The sequence below is a fragment of the Thunnus albacares genome, chromosome 2 (assembly GCF_914725855.1).
Source record: "Thunnus albacares chromosome 2, fThuAlb1.1, whole genome shotgun sequence".
NCBI classification, from domain to species: Eukaryota; Metazoa; Chordata; class Actinopteri; order Scombriformes; family Scombridae; genus Thunnus; species Thunnus albacares.
The window spans coordinates 3,893,785-3,915,223 of record NC_058107.1 but is presented as its reverse complement, the minus strand read 5'-3'; the positions used below and the strand labels follow the sequence as shown (position 1 = coordinate 3,915,223).

The 21,439-nt window shown below is 40.1% G+C and overlaps 1 protein-coding gene across 2 annotated transcripts in view; it reads left to right on the top strand.

The window, feature by feature from the left end:
• apba1a (amyloid beta (A4) precursor protein-binding, family A, member 1a) overlaps positions 1–19,800 on the top strand; it is an 82,652-nt gene extending 62,852 nt beyond the window's left edge. Inside the window, exons 7-14 of one of the 2 annotated variants that reach the window (XM_044363563.1) lie at positions 3,234–3,266; positions 9,812–9,898; positions 11,092–11,277; positions 13,909–14,088; positions 14,905–15,117; positions 16,244–16,363; positions 16,485–16,625; positions 19,271–19,800. In XM_044363563.1, the coding sequence (XP_044219498.1) occupies positions 3,234–3,266; positions 9,812–9,898; positions 11,092–11,277; positions 13,909–14,088; positions 14,905–15,117; positions 16,244–16,363; positions 16,485–16,625; positions 19,271–19,342 (1,032 nt within the window). In that variant the 3' untranslated portion in view covers positions 19,343–19,800. The remainder of the gene's footprint in view (positions 1–3,233; positions 3,267–9,811; positions 9,899–11,091; positions 11,278–13,908; positions 14,089–14,904; positions 15,118–16,243; positions 16,364–16,484; positions 16,626–19,270) is intronic. The other variant, XM_044363573.1, reaches the window with a different exon arrangement.
• The last annotated feature ends 1,639 nt before the right edge of the window (positions 19,801–21,439 follow it).

Genomic DNA, 21,439 nt, shown 5'->3' with positions numbered 1-21,439 from the left:
ATTGTAAGCTGTCCTGGTCCAGAGATACTGGTCCTGGTCCATGATACTGCCACCAACATGTTTCACGAGAGGGTTAAGGTTCTTATGCTGGAATGCAGTGTTTGCTCATCACCAAACAAACGCTTCTCATTCAAGCTGAAAAGTTCGATTTTGGTCTCATCCAGCCACAGAACATTTTTCCAATCACCTCTTGGCTTCTCCATGTGGTCTTGAGCAAACTGTAGACGGCAGCAATGTCCTTTTTGGAGAGAAGTGGCATTTTTCCTTGCAACTCTGCCATGCGCACCATTGATGTTCAATGTTCTCCTGATGGTGGACTCATGAACATTGACTGTAGCCACTGCAAGAGAGGCCTTTAGTGTCCTAGACGTTACTCTGGGGTCCCTTGTGGCCTCCCAGAGTATTACATGCCTGTTCTTGGTGTGATTTTTGACTCCTGAGGAGGGTAACAATGGTGTTGGACATCTTCAATTTGTACATAATCTGCCTGACAGTCAACTGGTGGAGTCCAAACTCTTTCGAAATGGTTTTGAAACCCTTCCCAGCCTGGTGAGCATCAGCAACTCTTCTTCTAAGGTCCTCAGAAATCTCCTTTGTTTCATCCATGACACACTTCAACAAACCTGTGTTGTGAAGCTCAGACTTTGATAGTGAAGACCCAGATGTTTCTACTTTAAATAAGGCAGGGCCTCTCAGACTCACACTTGATTGTCATTCCATTGATTGAAGCACCCAACTCTAATTTCCCCTTCAAATAAATTGATAATCCTAGAGGTTCACATACTTTTGCCACACACAAATATGTTACATTGGATCATTTTCCCCAATTAATTAACATTAAAAAGTGTAAGGTGTTTTCTCATTTGTTTAATTGATGTCTCTTTATCTAGTTTTAGGACTTGCATAGAAATCTGATCATGTTTTACGTCATATTTATGCAGAAATAGAGCAAATTCTAAAGAGTTCACAAACTTTCAAGCAGCACTGTATGTCAAAGCTATGTTAGACCACTCTCTTGATTTTAGTGAATCTTAGATTTGTTCCTAGTTGACTGCAACAGACCAAACTTAAGACTATTTTGAATCTTAATAGTTGAACCACCCTACATCCAGGCTATTACTGGACTAAAATCTGTGTTTCCATGGTAATGATCATGGTGGCACCTGTAGCAGTTTGTATGCACTGTTTATCCTCCAAACAGAGGTGACTGTTCACCAGGGCTGCCATGTATAAGAGGAAACTTTTGATCTTAAATGTGTCAAATTGTCATGCATAAATGTTCAGTTTGATGGAGGGTAGGCATACTGTAATTGTAGTCCTTATTTTACAACACTTATGAGTTACTACAGACAGCACTGAGGAAGAAAAAAGACCAAAGATGCTTTTAGATTCTTCATACAAAGCTCCTCAGGCCTACTTGTTGCGATTTTTATTTATTTATTCAGAAGTCCACATGTAAGACAATTCTGAAGACAGTCTCTTTGAAATTTTTATAGCTGCAATGATTAGTGGATTAATCAAGTTGACTGACATAAAAAATAATCACCAACTTTTTTGATAATCATTATTCGTTTAAGTCTGTTTTCAAGCTAAAATGCCAAACATTTGATGGTTTCAGCTTCAAAAATGTGAAGATTTTCAAATTTTCCTTGTTTTAACATTATAGTAAATTCAATAGTTTAAGTGTTAAGTATTTTTTGGACAAAAGAAGATCACCTTGGCCTGTTGGAAATTGTGATGGCCAGTTTTCTGATGTTTATGTTAGTTGCAGCCCTAGAAATTCCAGTAGTGTCACCTTCCTCATGATTTGAGATTTTCTTCTTTTGAAATGTTTTCCTTGAATTTTTGTACCATGTTTTCAGACTTTATGATCTTTGATGCTCCTTTTACTGTAGAGACAATGAAATATTTTAATTGCTACACTCACCACCAAAATTTCATAAAATGACCTTGACATTATGACATAATTTTGAAGCCACAGATTTTCTGCTTGAGTGAGCAGAGCTGAGCAGTTTGAAGTATTCATTTAGACATATTGAATTAGTCCTACCTGAGACAGTCACCCACCAGACAGCTGTGCAGCTGATCAATGTCTATGTGACATCTGATTGTTTGATAGATGTAAGCCAATGTTACAGTCTGTCTCTGTGCAGCCAGTCCCTGAAGTCTGCAGCTTGTCACACCAAGAGGACAAAAGAGTTCAAGTGTGTGATGATATAGAGCTGTACAGTCAGTCAACCTCTTGGAGCAAAAGCAACAGAGACACCTGCTGGTAAAAGAAGGCTAATGCAAATACACTTTCTCATTTTCCATTCAATGGGTGCTTGCATCATAATGTTCCTACTGTACCAGTCCGGAGTTGTTCATAGGCAGACTGTGTTGGCTGAGGCTGGGCTGTTCTGGCAGGAAGTGCTCTACAGCTACATTGTGATCAGGACAAATGAAGTCCTTTAGTTTAAGTCGTGGGACAGTCAGAGGTTGAAGGGGCTTCGCCATGTTAGCTAATCAGCCTGCCTTTTAGGGGATGGGGTTGTTGAAATCTTAAAATACCCAGGCAGCCTTCTATAACCTGAACTGATCAGCTCTCTCTGGGAGGTGCTGCGGTAATACCATGAACATTTAAATTTCATGTTGTAGATACATAATTAATAACAATCGTTGCAACTGCATGGCCTTCCAGTTAGCCAACCTTGTCAGGCTGATTGTGGCTGGGAGTCGGTGCACTCGACTGTGCTCTGGCAACCGAGCACTATAGCATAACTACCAAACTGGGGGCATAGAATGATCCAGGTTTATAACTAGCAGCTCTCAGGCCAACTTTTGGCAAAATATGCTGCATCATTCATCACAAGTCCAGCAAGAACTGGATTTGGGCTGCTGCTGGGCTGACTAGTTTTGGATGCCTGGGCCTGTATCCATCAAGTCTCTCTGAATCCCTTGTAACACTTGCGCTGAAAGTTAAACCCAGACTAAAAAACTCCTACTTCAGAGTTACTGATGAGGCTTTCTTCTCTGACTTTCAGCAGGAGAAAAATGACTCTTGGAAGTGTGACTTTGTGTTTTCACAAACCGAACAGCCACAAAACACAACCTCACAAAAATCTCCTGCACAGGGACTACAGCAGTGACACACTGAACCCCAGTTCCTGCCTCCCCGTTGTGATCCAGTCAGTCTTTCCTGTGCACTGCTCTAACCCATTACTCTCCTGTCTGCTTTATTCCATGCCTGGCAGACGGCCCAGAAATTAGCCCAGAACAAGAAGAAGGTGCAGTACCTACATATCCGTCTCATCCTCCACACTGCTGAGCACAGCATTTCTTCTTCCTATGCTTGGCTCTGTCTGTTTCTGTGTCTGTCTGTGTTGATCACTGTTTTGTTCTTTTCAATATTCTGACACTGATGATTTGTTTTCCTGAATCCAGCAACCAGCTTTGTATTGTTGGAACTGATGTTCATTGCTTAGATCCCGTTCTCGGATCTCCAGTCCCCTCATCATTTTTCATTCCATATCAGACATATTGTTACCTCCTCAATTTGGATATTTCTATAGTTTGTTCCAATAGCATTATTTAGCATCACAAGCTTTTGGATGTAATGTCAACTGCTCATCATGGAAGCGGTCCAGTTTGCTGGATGCAGGAAACAGCTGTAATCTCTCTGACACTGTGAGGTCTTACTGATTTTGTGGTTGTATTCAGTGTGTTCTCACTCCAGTGATGATTCTGTATTTGCAGTGATAGTGTATGACTGTACATATTCCATTGCAATATTAAATAAAGAGACAGTCCTACAGTATGCTCTGTTCTGCTGTCTTACCCAGAATCGAATCAGAGGACAAGATTTAATATCAAATTATCTCTGTGTGTCCAGAGATCTGGGATGTGAAAACATGACTAAGAGTCTACAGCCATGCTAGCAGCTCTGTGAGGCTGTACTTAGGCACAGCAGCATGCTAACATCAGCATGCTAATGTGCTCACAATCAGAATGTTAATTTTTATATTTTTATATTTTTTTACATGTTCACCATCTTAGTTTGCTAATTAGCACTTAACAAAGTACAGCTGAAGTTGATGGGAATGTCATTAGATTTGCAAGTATTTGGCCATGATTTGACAAAATGAAAACCTGACCACATCTGACACCCCTCATGTATGTTAATTAAGTGGACAAAATATTAGTAAGAGGAAGAATTTATGACAGATGTATTGTATTGCTGTTGTATTGGAGTGCATTAGATAGCTTATAGAAGTGCTCAGTAAGTCTACATTAATGTACCAAATTTTCTCAAAACCAAAATTGTCAACCTGCTGGTGGCAAAGTAGGAGGATCAACAAAGTCATTAGGATTCATTCCTTGTGGGTCATGAATGTCCACAAACCACCCTGTAGTGATAAGTGTGCATTCCAACAATTCTATTTTGTAACTTTATCAGTGTTGGCACTATATCCAGTGGAAAGTAAATACACTTACTGTGTGTACAATTTTATGACAGCCTGGTCTCTTCAATCTGCGTACAAATAACACCACTGTAAACTTTCAAATTGCGTGCAGTGCATATGCCAAACTCCAATTTTGCGCCAGTCCTTCCCAAAGAAGTGACATCAATATAATGCCACTTTCTTTTATTTTATAAAGTTATTTTTGACCTATTAGGAGGAGGGTTGGGTGGATGGCTAGATAATACGCCAATCCTTCCCAGCAGCAGGAGAGCACTGTTCAAGACCACCAACCAACCAAACACCACCAACCGGACGTGTTCAACAAGATTTTCATCATCACATCTGGCATGTTAACTGGTTTTTACCAGTTTAACCTTAATCCCACATACAATTAACACCCTGCACACAATTTGAAAGTGTAAAGTCGTGTTATTTGTATGCAGATTGTGAGACCAGGTTGAGTATGACCACTTTATGTTACTGTGCTACATGCTACTTCTCACTGGAATTACTTACTTTAACTGATATCTAGTTACTTTAATTTTACATACTAACGTATAATTGGTTTGCAAAATATTATACATCATTGGTGATTAAATGACCCAGTAGTTTATTAACAGTATAAATGAATTTTAACCAGCTTTAACATTAAAATGAGAACTGAGAACAATAATGCAATAATATCATTTCAGTCAGCCAACTCATGGAATTATAATATGAATACAGAATATATTCAACAGTGATATATATATCTTGTCACTCCACTCAAGGAAGTGCAAAGCTCAGCACAGCAGGGAGTGGGGAGTGACGATACTAACTTTGCCTTTAGGGGAACATAGACTCAGAGTCTACCGGTGGGTGCTGGGGTGGAGGTGTGGCTTTTGAAATGCTATGAACCAAATAATATAAAACACTCTGAAAATGGCAATGCTTTCAGTCTGTGTGCTAAACTGAAATAAACATGTTTTGAATCAGTCTCTGTGCTGACACACAGAGATGAAACTGATCTTGTCATTTGACTCGGTGTAAGAGAGCAAGAAGTGTGTTTCCCAGAATGTTGGACTGTTCCTTTTGTCCTTTACTCTTTGCACTTTGAATCTTGTGAAACACAAGTTTTCTTACATCACCTGCTTCAACTAAAAACCTGTAGTATTCTAACCTTTGCAGTTTGCTCATGTTTCAAATGGCAATTTAAATTTTGGTTTCAGGGATTCTTTATGTGTGCATGAATGTCACCTTCCTTTTGTGATGTATATAACATGTTTTTTCCTGGGATAGGTGTTTAGAGTTCGCATTTTAAAGGGTTTTTCCTACTTTCCTGGCATTGTTCTTGGTACAGTATACCTGTAATAATTTACTATCAGAGTGCTCTTTGAACTATTAACTTGTGCACAGGAATCCCTTATTTGTGCCCTCAAATTACTGTCGAGTCACCATATCAGTAGGAGCTAAAGATTGCTGTCAGTCAGATTGTTAGCAGCAGGCTAGCAGTTGTGTTTTGGTATTTACATGCCTACAAATACTGAATTAACTACTTTTCTATACATTTGCAATGCCAATTGTGACTTTAGATTAAAAAAAAAAAAAAAGTATGAAATTATGTAATCTTTCACATATCTTAAATATACTGTATGTTAAAATAATGACAATATTGTTAACGTTGTTCCCTGTTAATTTATGTGCACAGATTATTAATTTGACAACACAAGTTACTAATTTCTGTGCAGAAATTGTGCAGCTTTCATGGCATAGTGATGTGAAAGAATGTGTGGCAGCCAGGAAATGAGGAAAAACATACAACTCTAAAAATACTACCATACATGAAGTAGTGGAGTGTACTCTATCATGTTTCTACAGTCAATGTTAAAGTCTTTGCTTTTGTCAAGACTTTTTTGGTCACACTTAAAAATTCTCAGCAATCTGTAAAGAAAATACAGTTTGATTTTTAGCAAATGCACTAAAACATGCAACACACTGGTGGGGTCCATAAATAGCTAATTATTTTTTTAAGCATTATTTAGATATTGCTTGGAGCAGATAATTAAAGCACACACAATGTGTCCTGGGAACATTATTGAGAATCAGGGATCTAACTAATGTGCCAGCAGACTAACCACTATCCTGGAAACTTGATAATTCACTCAAAACCTCGGTATGAAAGAGATCATACATAGATAGAATATTCACATCTTGCAGACTTGAATTGTTGAAGCAAAATGTCTGTAGTTTGCTTCTTCAGAGAAAGCAGATTGGATTTGCAGTCATTAAACATTGGTTTCCAATACTGACAAGTGTTCATGGCAGAAAAAAGTACCAAAACATTCCTTAGAAACATAAGCGAGTGCTCTAATATGGTTTGTGTACACTTCTGTTGGTTAGGAGAACTTCTCTGTCCTCATTCATTGGCTGCACATCCTAAACTAAACAGAGCATATCTGAGTAGGACTTCTGATCAATGGAAGAGCAGGAGGTGGGTGCCCTAATGTGCTCATATCCATGCACATGCTTATGAGCTCCACAGGGTCCTGCCTGAGAACTGGAATATACTGGGAATAATAACGAACAGTATAGAGGTGGATAATGCTGCACCAGTGGTTTGAAAAGATTCTCTGGATGTTTTGATACTTTTTTATATTGTGAAACCGGGTTTGCTATTGGAAACCATTGTAACTGACATATATTCAAGCTAACTTCAGTACTTCATACAGTATCTGCTAGCCACACAGGGAGTAATGCTGTGTTCAAAATTATGTTTATGGATTTAAAATTAAACATAAATTTGAAATGGTTTGCTCTTGATGAATTAATTTCATTATTGTAAATATAGCTGGTAATTATGATTCCTCTTGCCATAGTTTCCTGTGGTTTGGCACCTTTCACAGTTTGCAACACCAAGCAGGAAGTATGAGTGACTACAAAAAAATCCCACATGCTCTCCCTCAGACTACAGATTGCTGCCAACAGTTCATGGTCAATCCAACATGATGAGAACACATTCCTCCATTCCATTTTTGTATACTTCTAGGTACCTGCTCATTGTATAAACCAAAGGCACAGTGAAAGAAAACATCTTGGTGGAGCGATTCATTCATGCATACCCAGGATAGTACACTCAGTAAGAAATGCAGATCTTCATGCACATTGGTGGATGATTTCACAAATCTGCAACATGTACAAGTAACACAGTTGGACAGAAAAATAGATCATAATACGCTTGATATTTGAGTAAATCTCCAACTCTCATCATATGAACAGACTGTTGCTCAGATTATTTTTAAATCCTCATTGTAGTTCACAAATGATAATGATAATGCTGCCTTGACAAACATATTTCATCAAACTAAATTAGGTGACCGATAATTTCTCTTCATATCACTAAACTATTCTACTGTTTATTGTATCTACTCTGTCACTTCATTTCTATCACTTCACTATATATCACTTACTCTATCACAATGAAGATCATTTTTTACAGTGGCTGTGCTCAGCTTGACTTAATGTAATTACAATGTAGTTTAATGATAACAAGTTCTAGATTTACTTAATGCAGAGCTATTCAGCTGTCCAGCTATTCATCAACATATATAAATGATTTAATTGTAACATAGACCTAATTTAAGCTGATTGTGTATTGTAAGGTGTGTTATGGAAGAAACGGGACAAACAGCCAGTACAGAATGACAGACACAGTCTGTAGTTTTGAAAGGTCAATAACCTGAATAAACTTAGAAACCTAGTAAATGTTGATGACATGACATGTAGCAAAAGCTAAGTGAAGGTGAATAAAGTTGAATGAAGCTACATAAACATAGCACAAAAAGTAAGGAAATTTGTGTTTGGTAGATTATTTCTTTGTTGTAACAGTGTGTCTTGGCAATAAATCATATACCGTTGGAAAGCCTGTTTATTTCCCTTTTTTTTGCATGTTCCCCACATCTGTAAGGAACATGCATTTGTGGGTTGAGCAGCAGACCTGAGAATGTGGCTTGCACCCATGAAAAATTTGCCAAATCTTCTCTGCCAATGCCAAACAGCTTATTCTGCCATTGACATTGTTTGGTGGATTGGATGATTGAAGTTTGAAGAAACAAGACATATTGGCAATTTAACAATTTATTCATTTAACAAACAGGAGCCTCAGTAGCGTGTGGAAGAACCATACACAGCCACAACAGCCTGGCACCTCCTCCTCATGCTGGTCACCAGCCTGGTCACACACTGCTGTGGGATGGAATCCCATTCTTCAACCAGCATTTGTCGCCAGTCAGCCAGTGTGGTTATGTTGATCACTCTGGCACGAACAGCACGCCCAAGCTGATCCCACAAGTGTTCAATGGGGTTGAGGTCAGGACTGCTGGCAGGCCATTCCATCCTCCCCCATCCCAAATTCTGGAGGTAGTCTCTGATAAACCCCACTGTGGGGGCGAGCGTTGTCATCTTGGAGGATGTGCAGAGTTCGGTCCCAGACTGTGGAGATATGGGATTGCCACTGGTTGCAGAATCTCATCTCGATGTGTTTCTGCATTCAGATTGCCTCCAATTATGACAAGCCTAGTTTTTCCAGTGAGGGAGATGGCGCCCCACACCATCACACTGCCTCCACCAAAAGATGTTACTCTATCGGTGCAGCAATCAGCATAGTGTTCTCCGCGTCTTCTCCACACTTTGACCCTATGAACCCGGGGGTACCACAAGAGCCAGTAGCAACAGCAAAATAAGCTGTTTAGCATTGGCAGAGGGGATTTGGCAAATTTTTCATGGGCGCAAGCCACATACTCAGCTCTGCTGCTCATCCCACAAATGCATGTTCCTTTTGGCACCATTTAAAAGGGAAATAAACAGGCTTTCCAACGGTATAAGATTTATTGCCAAGAAGCATTGTTACAACAAAGAAATAATCTACCAAACACAAATTTCCTTACTTGTTGTGCTATGTTTATATAAGTTCTTTATCTATGAAATATCTATGAAAATAGCAAAGCCTTTAAATGTATTCACCTTGATGTCAATGGACCTGAAATAGTCATGATAATTAAATTGATAATAATGCTATAAAAAAATAAGATTGTGCTGGTGACAGTGTAGTAAATGAGCCAAAACAAGCAAAAACAATAATAGTATCAGGAGTTGTTATAGTTAACTGTGGAGTTTCCATGATTTTCTCTTGTCAAAGAGTAAAAGATGGAGTTTATGGACTAAAAGGCTCAGTGAATTTAGCAGCTGTTTCATCAGTGTTTTCTTTCACTATGTGCTCTGGTCACAATGAGACATCTGATGTACTGACCTCTAAGCTGCGTCTGTTTATTCATAACATCTGCTCACTAAAGTTTTGGCTTTTTTATGTCTGTATGTTTCATGAATGTGTGTAGGCCCCTGAGGGTGAGCCTCAGCCCATGACAGAGGTGGATCTCTTCATCTCCACCCAGAGAATCAAAGTGCTCAACGCTGACTCCCAGGTAATCACTCTGACTGAAGGTACTGTACGCAAGTACAGGCACTGCATCTCACATGGTATAGTGTTAGCCTGTGCTGCTAACCAGCTAAAAAGTGAACTACCCAGTTTGATTAGGGTTCAGGTCAGATCTTTGTCAGCTTTCTTGGTATGGTTATGCTACCATGTTTTTTAGGGAGTAAATACTGTCTGGTCAGGTAATAAAGCAGGCCACAACAACCAACCTCTGAAATATCTAAACAGAACAACCAGTTGCAACATCAGTTTGAGTAAAATCCATGCTAATACAGTGATATAGCTGTCAGTAGAGTAATTATAATAAGCTCTTGATATAAATATCATCCATAACTGAATCAGTTATTCAAGTGGTATGCATAGCCTTTAATCTGCTAACAGTAGGTGATACAGTAATGGCTGTTTCACCTGCATTTGCTCTCTACCAACGCATATGCATCTCATACTTCCACAAGGGCAGATAGAGGGTGAATTACTGGCCAACAATATCTTTCTGAAGAACATCCACTTTTTCACAGCATAAACACAACTAAATATGTCGACACTCAAGAAAGTTTGTGTATTGTTTATGCTGAGATCACAGCAGAAGAAGCATCAGTGCCTTGGTAAAAAACATAATATAAATCTCTGATCAAAACAAAACAATTGTGCAAAGTTTTAAGTCTGCTGCTGACTCTACATCCTGATATACTGCCCCCACTGTTTATGAGCTTAATAGCATGTTACAGACACGTAGAATTAGTTTCTGAAGACACCCACAATCAAAGCTTCAGTGGAAGGCAGAAAGTGCACGTGAACATGTACCTGTACTTAAAAATAACTATATCAGCATTCTTAGATTATCTTTAGCTTGTCATGACTAGGTTGTGATGAAGTCAGACACATGGTATCTCCCTCTGTTTCTGATTAGTATGGAGGCCCTTGGGGCACACATGTAAGAAAAAAAAATTGATGTGGAAATTGTGCAAATGGCTTGCTACCAAGTAAAAAGATTGGTAAACTGTAAAGGGAAAAAGATTTTGGAGAAGTGCTCATTCAAGTTGCATTCATGGGAACAATGAGAATGAACACAATAAGAACTCAGCTTTGACCAAAAATCTAATATCACTTCCAATATAGACTTATACAGTCCTTTTCATGAGCTGTATCTAAGTGTGACGGTTATGGTTCTGTGACTTCCAGGAGACCATGATGGACCACCCTCTGCGGACCATCTCCTACATTGCAGACATTGGTAACATCGTGGTTCTGATGGCCAGGCGCCGGATGCCTCGACCCGACTCGCATGAGAATGCTGAGGCCTCAGACCTTGGTCAAGACAACAAGCGCCAGTACAAGATGATATGCCACGTGTTTGAGTCTGAGGATGTGAGTCCAAGTTCTATGATGTTAAATGATTTGAACAGAAGGAACAGCCTGTCAGCATCTTGGCATATCTAAGCATTATTATAGAAATCTTTGTTAAAATCCATGTCTGATATCATATTTTCATTAACATAAAGGTCATCTGATGGATAATTATAACAAAGTTTAGGCTTCATGTTTTGTGATTCTGAATCTTTTTGGTTTATAACGGTAACGAGCGTATTAGGTGCATTACCACCACCTTCTGCTCCGGAGTGTGGACCAGAGATTGTCTGTCTGTCTAATGAACTCAATGAAAACTCTACTGCTCCACCCAATTGGCAGGTTCATTAAAGTTTTCAGGCTTCCTAAATTCTTTCTTCATATATTGTCTTTCTTGATCATACTTAGTACAATCTATGCTTGCACGTATAATAGTCTCCTCAGCCATCTGGAAAAAAATATGTGCATATATCAGGATCAGCATCGGCAATCAGCCACAGTGAGTTGGAAATATCGGCAAATATCAGCAAAAATCCAATATTGTGCTTCCCTAATTACAACCTCCATATAATAATGGTTAACGGATGATGGTTGAGAGAGTGAATGATGAGCTGAGGAACCTTTTTAATATTAATCTCATAAAAATGGGACTGTACTCTAACTTCTTTGTACAGATTGTGGTATTTATGGGCTGTATTTTTAGCAATGTTAAATTAGACAGGTATAATGTATACCAACATATCTTAGTTTAGCATGTTAGCATGCTAACAACTGTTGTGCCTCATACGCCACTTGTACATGACAAAGGCAGGCCTGCAAGCAGTCATAAAGCCTGACTGAAGCCTGTAGGGACCTTTACAACCTGATAAAGAAGCGGCGCCAAGTTGAACAAAAGGAGTCGAAAACAGATCTTCTCAGCTCGCACCACACTTTTCTCAACTCACACCCAGGTGTGAAATCCAGCAGATTCAAACTCTCGGCTCCCATTGGACGCGACCCACCGGAATCCACAAGGGGTCCCAGTCCTCAACCGTGACTTCACCAAGGGTATAAACACCTGAGACACTCCCAAAATGATGCTTCCAGCTGTGGGTACTGCTACCATAGGAAGTACTCCTGTACGTACGTTAACTCTAACTAGGCAGCGCAATCTCAACCTCGCTGGACGAGTACAGATTTTCTTTGCGTATGACCGAGCACATTACTGGATCCAAAGAAGACCACTGTGCAACCCAGCGCTCTAACCCTTTCCTGCAGAAGTGAAGAAGAAGGATAATCCCACTTTTCTTCAGCTGAGTCGACTCTGCTGTTCCTTTGCAACCCCGCTGAGGCTCAGCCACTGTAAAACCCGCCGACAGAGCAAGAACACAGCCCCTGTCATCATCCGAGCCCTGAGGAACCGAGCTGGAACCAAAAGACAGACTGAAACACACTTGACTTGCTTCCTTAAGTGATACAAGTAAGAGGCTTAAGTCTGGGCAGAGATAGGTTACTAAATGTATACAGCTGTATATATATGTGTGTTGTTTTAAGCTTTATTGCTGTTGTGAAGTTGGACCGTGAGTCCGGTTGTTGCTGCTGATAATACTGTGGAAGTACTATTGTTGCTTGCTGTTTGTTCTTGGTTGTGTTATCACACTTGCTGAGGCAGTAAAATGATTTATATTTCTCTTTGTATTTGAATAAAAGTGGGAATAGGTGTAAAAATCCCGTTTTTATTTTTATTATGCTTTTAATTTTAGAATATTAAAATAAGTATTTATTAATAAGCTATCTTATGAGGGTGAAGCTATCTGAAGCTATCTTATTCAAACATTCACTGTTCACCTTATGCATGTTAATGTCTTTGGTTATTGGTCCCTGACCTCAGGGTTATTAATTCAATTCAATTCAATTCACTTTTATTTATATAGCGCCAAATCACAACAAAAGTCATCTCAGGGCACTTTTCACATGGAGCAGGTCTAGACTGTACTCTCTAATTTACAGAGAGAGAGACCCAATAATTCCCCTATGAGCAGCCCTTGGCAACAGTGGTAAGGAAAAATCCCCCTTTAACGGGAAGAAACCTCAAGCAGAACCCAGCTCTAGGTGGGCGGCCATCTGCTTTGACCAGTTGGGTTGAGAGAGAGAGAAGAGGGTGGAGGGGTGGGGACATGCAGAAGCAAATCTTATTAATTTTTTAAAATTGATTTAAATAATTAATAATTATCTTTGGTAATTATTGGTTATTGCTGATAACCAAACCTGCTCCTAACCAAGCCCCAACACAGCTAATTAGCACACTCGCCTCTAAAGTACAGCTTAGGCTGATGGGAATGTCATTAGTTTGGCAGATACAGTTTGTGGTCATAAATCAAAGTGTTGAACAAATTTAAGTTTTAGCCTGATGATGGAGCTTGAGGAAAACTCAGAAGATCAACATCAAATTAGGGTTTATCTTTTAGGAACCATGGACGTCTATACAGAATTTCATGGCAATCTATCCAACATTTGTCAAGGTTTCAGTCTGCACCAAAGTGGCAGTCCAACTGACAGTCATTGTCATCTGTAGAGCATAAAGCCAGCCGTAAGATGATATAGATAATGATGTCAATTAATTTAAAAATGTTATACCTTCCATCTCTCCCTCTGATTCACTACAACGTCTAGGCCCAGTTGATTGCCCAGTCCATCGGGCAGGCCTTCAGTGTGGCTTACCAGGAATTCTTGCGGGCCAATGGCATTAACCCTGAGGACCTGAGCCAGAAGGAGTACAGTGACCTGCTCAACACCCAGGACATGTATAATGATGACCTCATCCACTTCTCCAAGTCTGAGAACTGCAAAGATGTAAGTAGGACTGGGTATCACTCAAGCATTTTTATACAGTTCTGAATTAAAAGTTATGTACTGCTTAAAATAGGAAAGTCATTCATCAATTTGGGAAAGGGACAGTCCAGCACATGGTGGTAATGCAACACTTATGGATGCCAACCACCATGAAATTCAACAGGAGAAGAGGGCGAAACTCATGAAACTCAGATCAAACTTTCAAACTATTCAGTCCTGATCAAATATGAATCAAGATTCTGTTACTGCAATGCTTTTTTCTTGGATCAAATGTTTTCAGAAACATATTTTAGATTACTGTTTAGCTGTAAATATGAGAAAGTTTGTGATGTGGCCGCCATGTTGAAAACAGATGAGCCAAAACCAACCCAACTCGTAGTATATCACCCACACATCAAGTCTTGTGATTAGTTTGCTCACTCCGCATGAAAGGATTTTTCATCAGACTGACGTAACCCTTTACGTGCTTGTCCCACAGTCTTACTGCTTTCATTCACAACACAGCTGTGCCGGCATTTTCTCTGAAATGTTACGAGGTCTTGAGTGGAAAATTGGCAGTACAAATTTCCCTGAATATCGATCCCTGCTCCCATTCATACATGATCCCATACAGGAAATGTTCCATTTCAGGGATAGACTGCATGTGTGAAAGGGGCTTTACACAATGAAATAATCACTACAACTACACTATTTTATATTATTTAATATGTTTTTGCATCACAATGTGGAAAATGTAATGAGCAAGCTGAAAAGTCAACTAAAATTGTTTTGTGTTGTTTCTATGTGCGTTTGGCCTGGCTGCTGTGACCTCCTCAGGTGTTCATAGAGAAAGCTAAGGGGGAGATTCTGGGTGTGGTCATTGTGGAGAGCGGGTGGGGTTCCATCCTGCCTACTGTCATCATTGCTAACATGATGCATGCTGGGCCAGCTGAGAGGTCTGGCAGACTGAACATAGGAGATCAGATCATGTCCATTAATGGGACCAGTCTGGTGGGACTGCCACTGTCCACCTGCCAGAGTATCATCAAGGTATGTGCATGATATCATTATTCTTGTATATTTAGTATTCAGGATAATCAGACCATAATTAAATGTTAACAAGAGAAGGGAAACTGAAAAAGGACATTGGATATTGAAATGACAAATTGATATTGTGAAATGGCAATTTGAAAATGAAATCCTAAATGTAGAATAGAAAAGTCTCAATGTAAATGCTTAAATCAAAAGCTGAAATTTAAATGTGCAATTGAAAATGCAAATGAAAACATTTAAAAGAAAAACTGAAATGGTAAATGGTAAATGGACTGTACTTATATAGCGCCCGTCTAGTCTTCCGACCACTCAAAGCGCTTTTACACTACGAATCACATTCACCCATTCACACACATTCATATGCTGAATGGGTACAGGGGTCCCAACCTGCCCATCAGAGGAAACTAACCATTCACACACATGAAAGAGAAAACTAATTATTAAAGTTTTCCTTTTTTTCACTCACTCTTCCTCTGTCCATTTGTCCTTCGCAATTTTCACTTTGGCTTTTCGCTTTAAGTAAATGAGGGGTGTGGCCAAAAGAGTAGAGGGTGGGGCTGGAGGGGAGTCTAACTGCTAAAGAGCACAATGAGTGTCAACAAAATACAGTTAGGTTACTCTTGTTACTGGTCAGTAACCTCCAGATAAGCTGCAGCTGTTCACTAGCTACACCATAGCAAACAGTTTTTCAGCGCTTGTGTCAATGGCTTCAGACTGTAGACTGTATATAAAGATGGATGCTGTGTCAATTGGAAAAGCCAGAAATCTGTCAATAAGAATTTAATGGTCATTTACGTCAAATGCTGCTGTTAAATCAAGTAAAACCAAAACAACATTCTTCCACTGACGAGAATCAGATTCACATTCCTCATAAACACAGTTACTATACAAGACCTCTAGGAGTTGCTTTGGCAACTACCTTTTCAGAATTTTAGAACGGGAAATGGGATGAGGGGGCATCAGGTCCAGATTTCTTGAAAAGATGCTGTGATTGCAGGTGGGAAGCCAGTGAGGGATCAAAACTCCACAGAAGTATTTATACCAAAACCATCAGTGGCTTCTTATCATCTGTCAAAGTACACCTTTTGACATTTCACTGATGCCATATCTTTTCCTTGTGTAGGGTCTCAAGAACCAGTCACGCATCAAGCTGAACATCGTCAGATGTCCCCCAGTGACCACTGTACTCATCAGACGTCCAGACCTCCGCTACCAGCTGGGTTTCAGTGTCCAGAATGGCATTGTGGGTAGCTGTGTGATTCTGCTTCTGATCCTTTTTTGTTTTTTTTTGTTAAATTATACCTGCATATTAAATAGTTTGATTAAAAATCAGATGGATAGACTATTCCCTGTCCCTTCAACAGATCTGTAGCCTTATGCGTGGAGGCATTGCTGAAAGGGGCGGTGTCAGGGTGGGTCACCGCATCATAGAGATCAACAGCCAGAGTGTGGTTGCCACGCCCCATGAAAAAATTGTCCACATCCTGTCCAACGCTGTGGGAGAGGTGAGACGCCACACTGGACATAGACATAACAAACACTGAACTAAAATTTCACATACTTCTATAAAACGGCTTTTGGTAAGCACCCCTCAATTGTAAAAAAGTCTAAGGACAGTTACATGAATTTTTGCACTTTATGGCCATATGATTATCAGCAGTATTAGCAGTGAATGACACAGTTCAGTTGCTGAGCAGAAGAAACATCAGATGTCTCCTAATTGGCTGTTCAGCAAAGACTTGCAACTGTGCTCTTTGCTTGGTTATAAACAGCAACAGCAGTTATATGACACCCATAGGTGCATGCCAGTGCAGCCAGTGTAAGCCGCTCAATATTTAGTGCAAGCTTTCAAACAACATCCTGACCTCCCAGTGGAGGGCCTCAAGGTCAGCAGAGTTCAAAATGTCTCTATGGTTGTAATTAGCTTTAGTAACTTTAACTGAATTAATATATGTTCGTACATCTGAAATGGCGAAATAAAACAGAGCCAGTTAATGACAAACCATGGCCAATGAATGAACCTAACTGTGCTCTATCAAACTAGATATGTACAAACCTAATGAGTAGTCAAAACCATTCTGCAGGAAGACAAAAAAAGAGGGATTTGATTTATGTAAATACTAAAATATGACTTTTTTCAACTGTCTTGTAAGCAGCAGTAATTCAGCTCTACAGCCTAATATATGACTAGACCTTTTGGTATAAAGGATACTGTAAGAGGCCAGCTGGGTTGGTAAACATGAGCACACTGGGAGCAGTTAGCTGATGTCACTGTACAGATTTTCTTACCACTGAATTTAAATTTAGCAGAAGAGGCTGATGCATCATGGATGCGTCATGCAGTCATTGTGTGCATTTAACTCTTTGCTTCAGAGCAAAATGTGTATCTCAACAAGTACTGGCCAGGCAGTAATGCAGGTTTTTATCGATATTTCTTCCTTACCTGTCCAATGCCACAGTATTAAAGGGGACCTATTATGCTCATTTGTAGCTCTATATTTTTACTCTGGGACTCCATTAGAGTAGCTATGCATGATTCACAGTTCAAAGAACTCCTTATTTATCTTATACTGGCCCTTTATGCAGCCCTTCAGTTCAGCCTCTGTCTCTTAACAGGCGGTTATAGCTCCTCTCTCTTTACTGCCGTCCCCCGATGAGCCCACTCTGTTCTGATTGGCCGGCTTCAGGAAGCCTAGTGAGGGGCAGCCGTATCAGAGTCGTATTAAGTTACTGCTGATGAAAAGGCAACATTTTCTGCTTTTGCCGCTTCATATTAAAAGCTTTAAATAAAGGGGGACTCTTATTGCGAAGAATTTACAGGAAATTAAACATGTTCATCACTGAATTAGCAGAGCTTCATTAGTGGTGCTAAAAACTGGTTGAAACAACAAGATATGGAGATATTTGGACCTGTTTGTTCAGCAGATCAGTTATAAATAATGCAGGGAGAAATAGTACAAGCAGAAACAGCCACAGTGATGATGATGTTTGATGAAGAGCTGCAGACCAAACGTTGGAAACCGAATGTTCAGGGCAGTCCGAAGCTGATGCTTTTTGCTCACAGGGATTACTTAAAGTCTAATGGTCAGATTGGCAAGAGATTAATTGACTTTTTTGATTTTAATGCCCCAATGAAATTTCTTCTTGAAGTAGCCTCAGGACAAACTTTAGTTTAGTGGTTGGTAAGGTAACAGAGAGTGCAGAAGAGAGGGGAGGAAGAGAGTGCAGACAGGGTGGAGTGGATGGAGAAGAATGCGACAGGAGGCAGAGCTGGAGGTGGCAGAGTTGAAGATGCTAAGAGAGAGAGATGAGGATGGACAGGATCAGGAATGAGTATATTAGAGGGACAGCTCAGGTTAGACGGTTTGGAGACAAATCGAGCGAGGCGAGACTGAAATGGTTTGGACATGTGTGGAGGAGAAATGCTGGTTACGTTGGGAGAATGATGATGAAGCTGGATCTGCCAGGCAAGAGGAAAAGAGGAAGGCCAAAGAGGAAGTTTTATGGACATGGTGAGGGAACGCATGCAGGTGGTTGGCTTTACAGAGGAAGATGCAGAGGACAGGAAGAGATTAGGGGTTCAACGGATCACAAAACTCACAGTTCGCAGTGTATCACAGTTTTGAGTCATGGAGTAGAACTTTAGAACAGCCAAATTAACACACTACCATCTGCAAAAGGAGAGTAGACATCAGAACGAAGTGTTTTGTTTCTTGGGAGCAAAGAAGAAGGCAGAACATGAGAAGAATTGATGTTACACAGTAGGAAGGTGATGTTAGCCACTACAGCAGGGACTGTGGCAGTTACTAGTTTCCAGAGGGATTTCTGGGCCTGGTATCTACACAGAAAATCTTTCAGTTGCCTTTTTCAGCCGCCCGTCTCACTTATGTCTGACGGAACAGATACGTTTCTATTTTAATCAATACAGCTGTCTACACAGTCTGTGTAATGGCTTGTGTTTCACTCATGCTATATGTGTGTAGCCGCCAGTTGAAGCGTATTTTTCTGTTTTAAGCTTAACTACAGTGATTGTGTATTAGACTCTGAGCACTGCCAAAAGACTGGTGACCTACTGGTGTACTCACAGTGTAAGATTTACTTTTAATAATTCCATGAACTGAATATTTTGTTCTGTTTCTGACTGTCTCAGATCCACATGAAGACGATGCCTGCAGCCATGTACCGCCTGCTGACCGCCCAGGAGCAGCCTGTTTACATTTAACAAGACAAAACCCTGACCTCACACACCCTTTAAACTTCAACTGTCACTCCCCAACCTGTCCCTCTCCACTCAGCCCAGTGCTTATCCTGTAACCTTCTCTCCACAGGTGATGGACCACAGTTGTTGGAAGGAGTGTTCTTCACTGTCTTCACTAAAAGATCTGTTTTCCTACTTAAGCTAAGGCTTAAGATAATGTTCCAGGATGTTTGTTCCAGGATGTTTACACGTGATGTGTTTCAACACGTGTGTGTTCAGCACTCTATTGGGCTCCAGAATAGCAAACTTGGTTCACTGTTGATATTTAAAAATTTGGCACATTTCACAAGTTAAAAGACTTGGGGGCACTACTGGGCACTATAACTAGATCAGTTGGTGTATCTAATGTTGAGTTTAGATAACTAAGGCAGTTTGATGAAGGTTTTGGTCATTGTTAAATAAAATAATAATAATCTTCTCTCGCAGTAGGAAGCTTATTTTCATGAGCTGGGAACTGAACCCTGGTTGTGAAGCTGAAGGTAATCAGCACATCCAACCTCTCACCATCACACCCTGACTGTACTTTCTGCCATGCTGCTATTTCACTGGCAGAACACTGTCTGTCTAGTTATTATTCCTTCACCAAATCCTTTTTGTGAGAAAAGCAGTTTTTTGCTTGCTTGTTTGTTTAAATGTGCATTTTTTCACACTCATGATGTAGCTACATTCCATAGGACCAAGCTTACTCTTGCTCCCAGCTTACCCTCCCTCTGTCCTGCTGCTGTAATCCACTCATAATAGGCCGCAGTCCTTTGCACAACACATAGCTCTCCACAGAGAAAGTATGTGGATCCTGCTGACAAATGAACACACACCCCCTCATCACATTCCATGCGTTTACTGCATTGTTGAAGAGTTGATGCTGCAGCTCCATTTTGCACTTCACATTTCCTACAGGAAAGCTTTCCAACTCTACTGCAGTTGATTGTGTTTTCATTCCGTGAGTTAAACTTTTGTATTCTCTCAACAGAGAAAAGAGTCTGTCAGCGGTAGCCCTGGTCAGCATGTAACCCCCATCACACCACAGACCCATGTCCAACCAGTATGTCTAATCACAGAGCTGACTCACATCTGATCCTATTACACCAAACCTGATGACCCACCATCTCCCCATGCCCAGGTGTTTGAACAAGACACAGGAATGGGATGTGATTCACACACCGATAAATATATAATTTCAGTCTTTCTCCCCTTAAATTGAGAAAGAAAGAGTAAATCATTACTCTGCCTATTTAATCACACAACAGCCAGTCCCTCAAGGATTTTGCTGAGTTTTTTTAAGATAATTGTGGCCAGAAATGCAATACAATTTGCAATGTTTTATGTGCTCTTTTTCTGGTGAAATTGCAGGAATTGTGAAAAAAGAGTCCAATAAAGAGTCATATATCACTTTCTTTGATAAAAAGCATACTGCATATCACAGAAACAAACTATATTTCAGTGCAATTTACTTTCTGAAGATGAGAACCATGGGCTTGAAGTAAGAAAAAAAAAATACTGTACTTGAGTTCCATTTATAAGCTTTTTATTAAACTTTCACCACAACATCAGCACCAAAAAAAAATCAGTCAATGATTCCATAAAAATAAATCTATTAAAGCTAGAGTGCGGGACTTCTGTCTCTCCCCTCTGGCAGTGAGGGTAAAGGGGGCGCTTAGCTGTGAGTACCTGACACAGGTATGCAGCACGATCTCATGTGCACCATGAATGATGGGCACACAGAGAGGGCCGGTAAATATGGATATGTTTCAACAGCCCACCAGCCCAAAGATATATTTTTTGATGGTCCACCAGCCCACTGGGATTTGTCTTAGTATGCCTGCACACCACTGGCCGTAACGTACTGTTGCGTCTGTAAAATGGTGGATAAATTGTTTTGATCCCTCACAAAATGACTAGTTTCACTATCAGAATTTGATCCATTTGATCCTGTAACATTTGGAAAGTCTAGAAGAGCCGCCGTTCATTTATATGTAAAAGTTCCGCACTGCAGGTTTAACATAAAAATATAGTTTCATTTCCAAAGAGTCCATTTTATGTTAGGGTTAGGGTTATTATGTC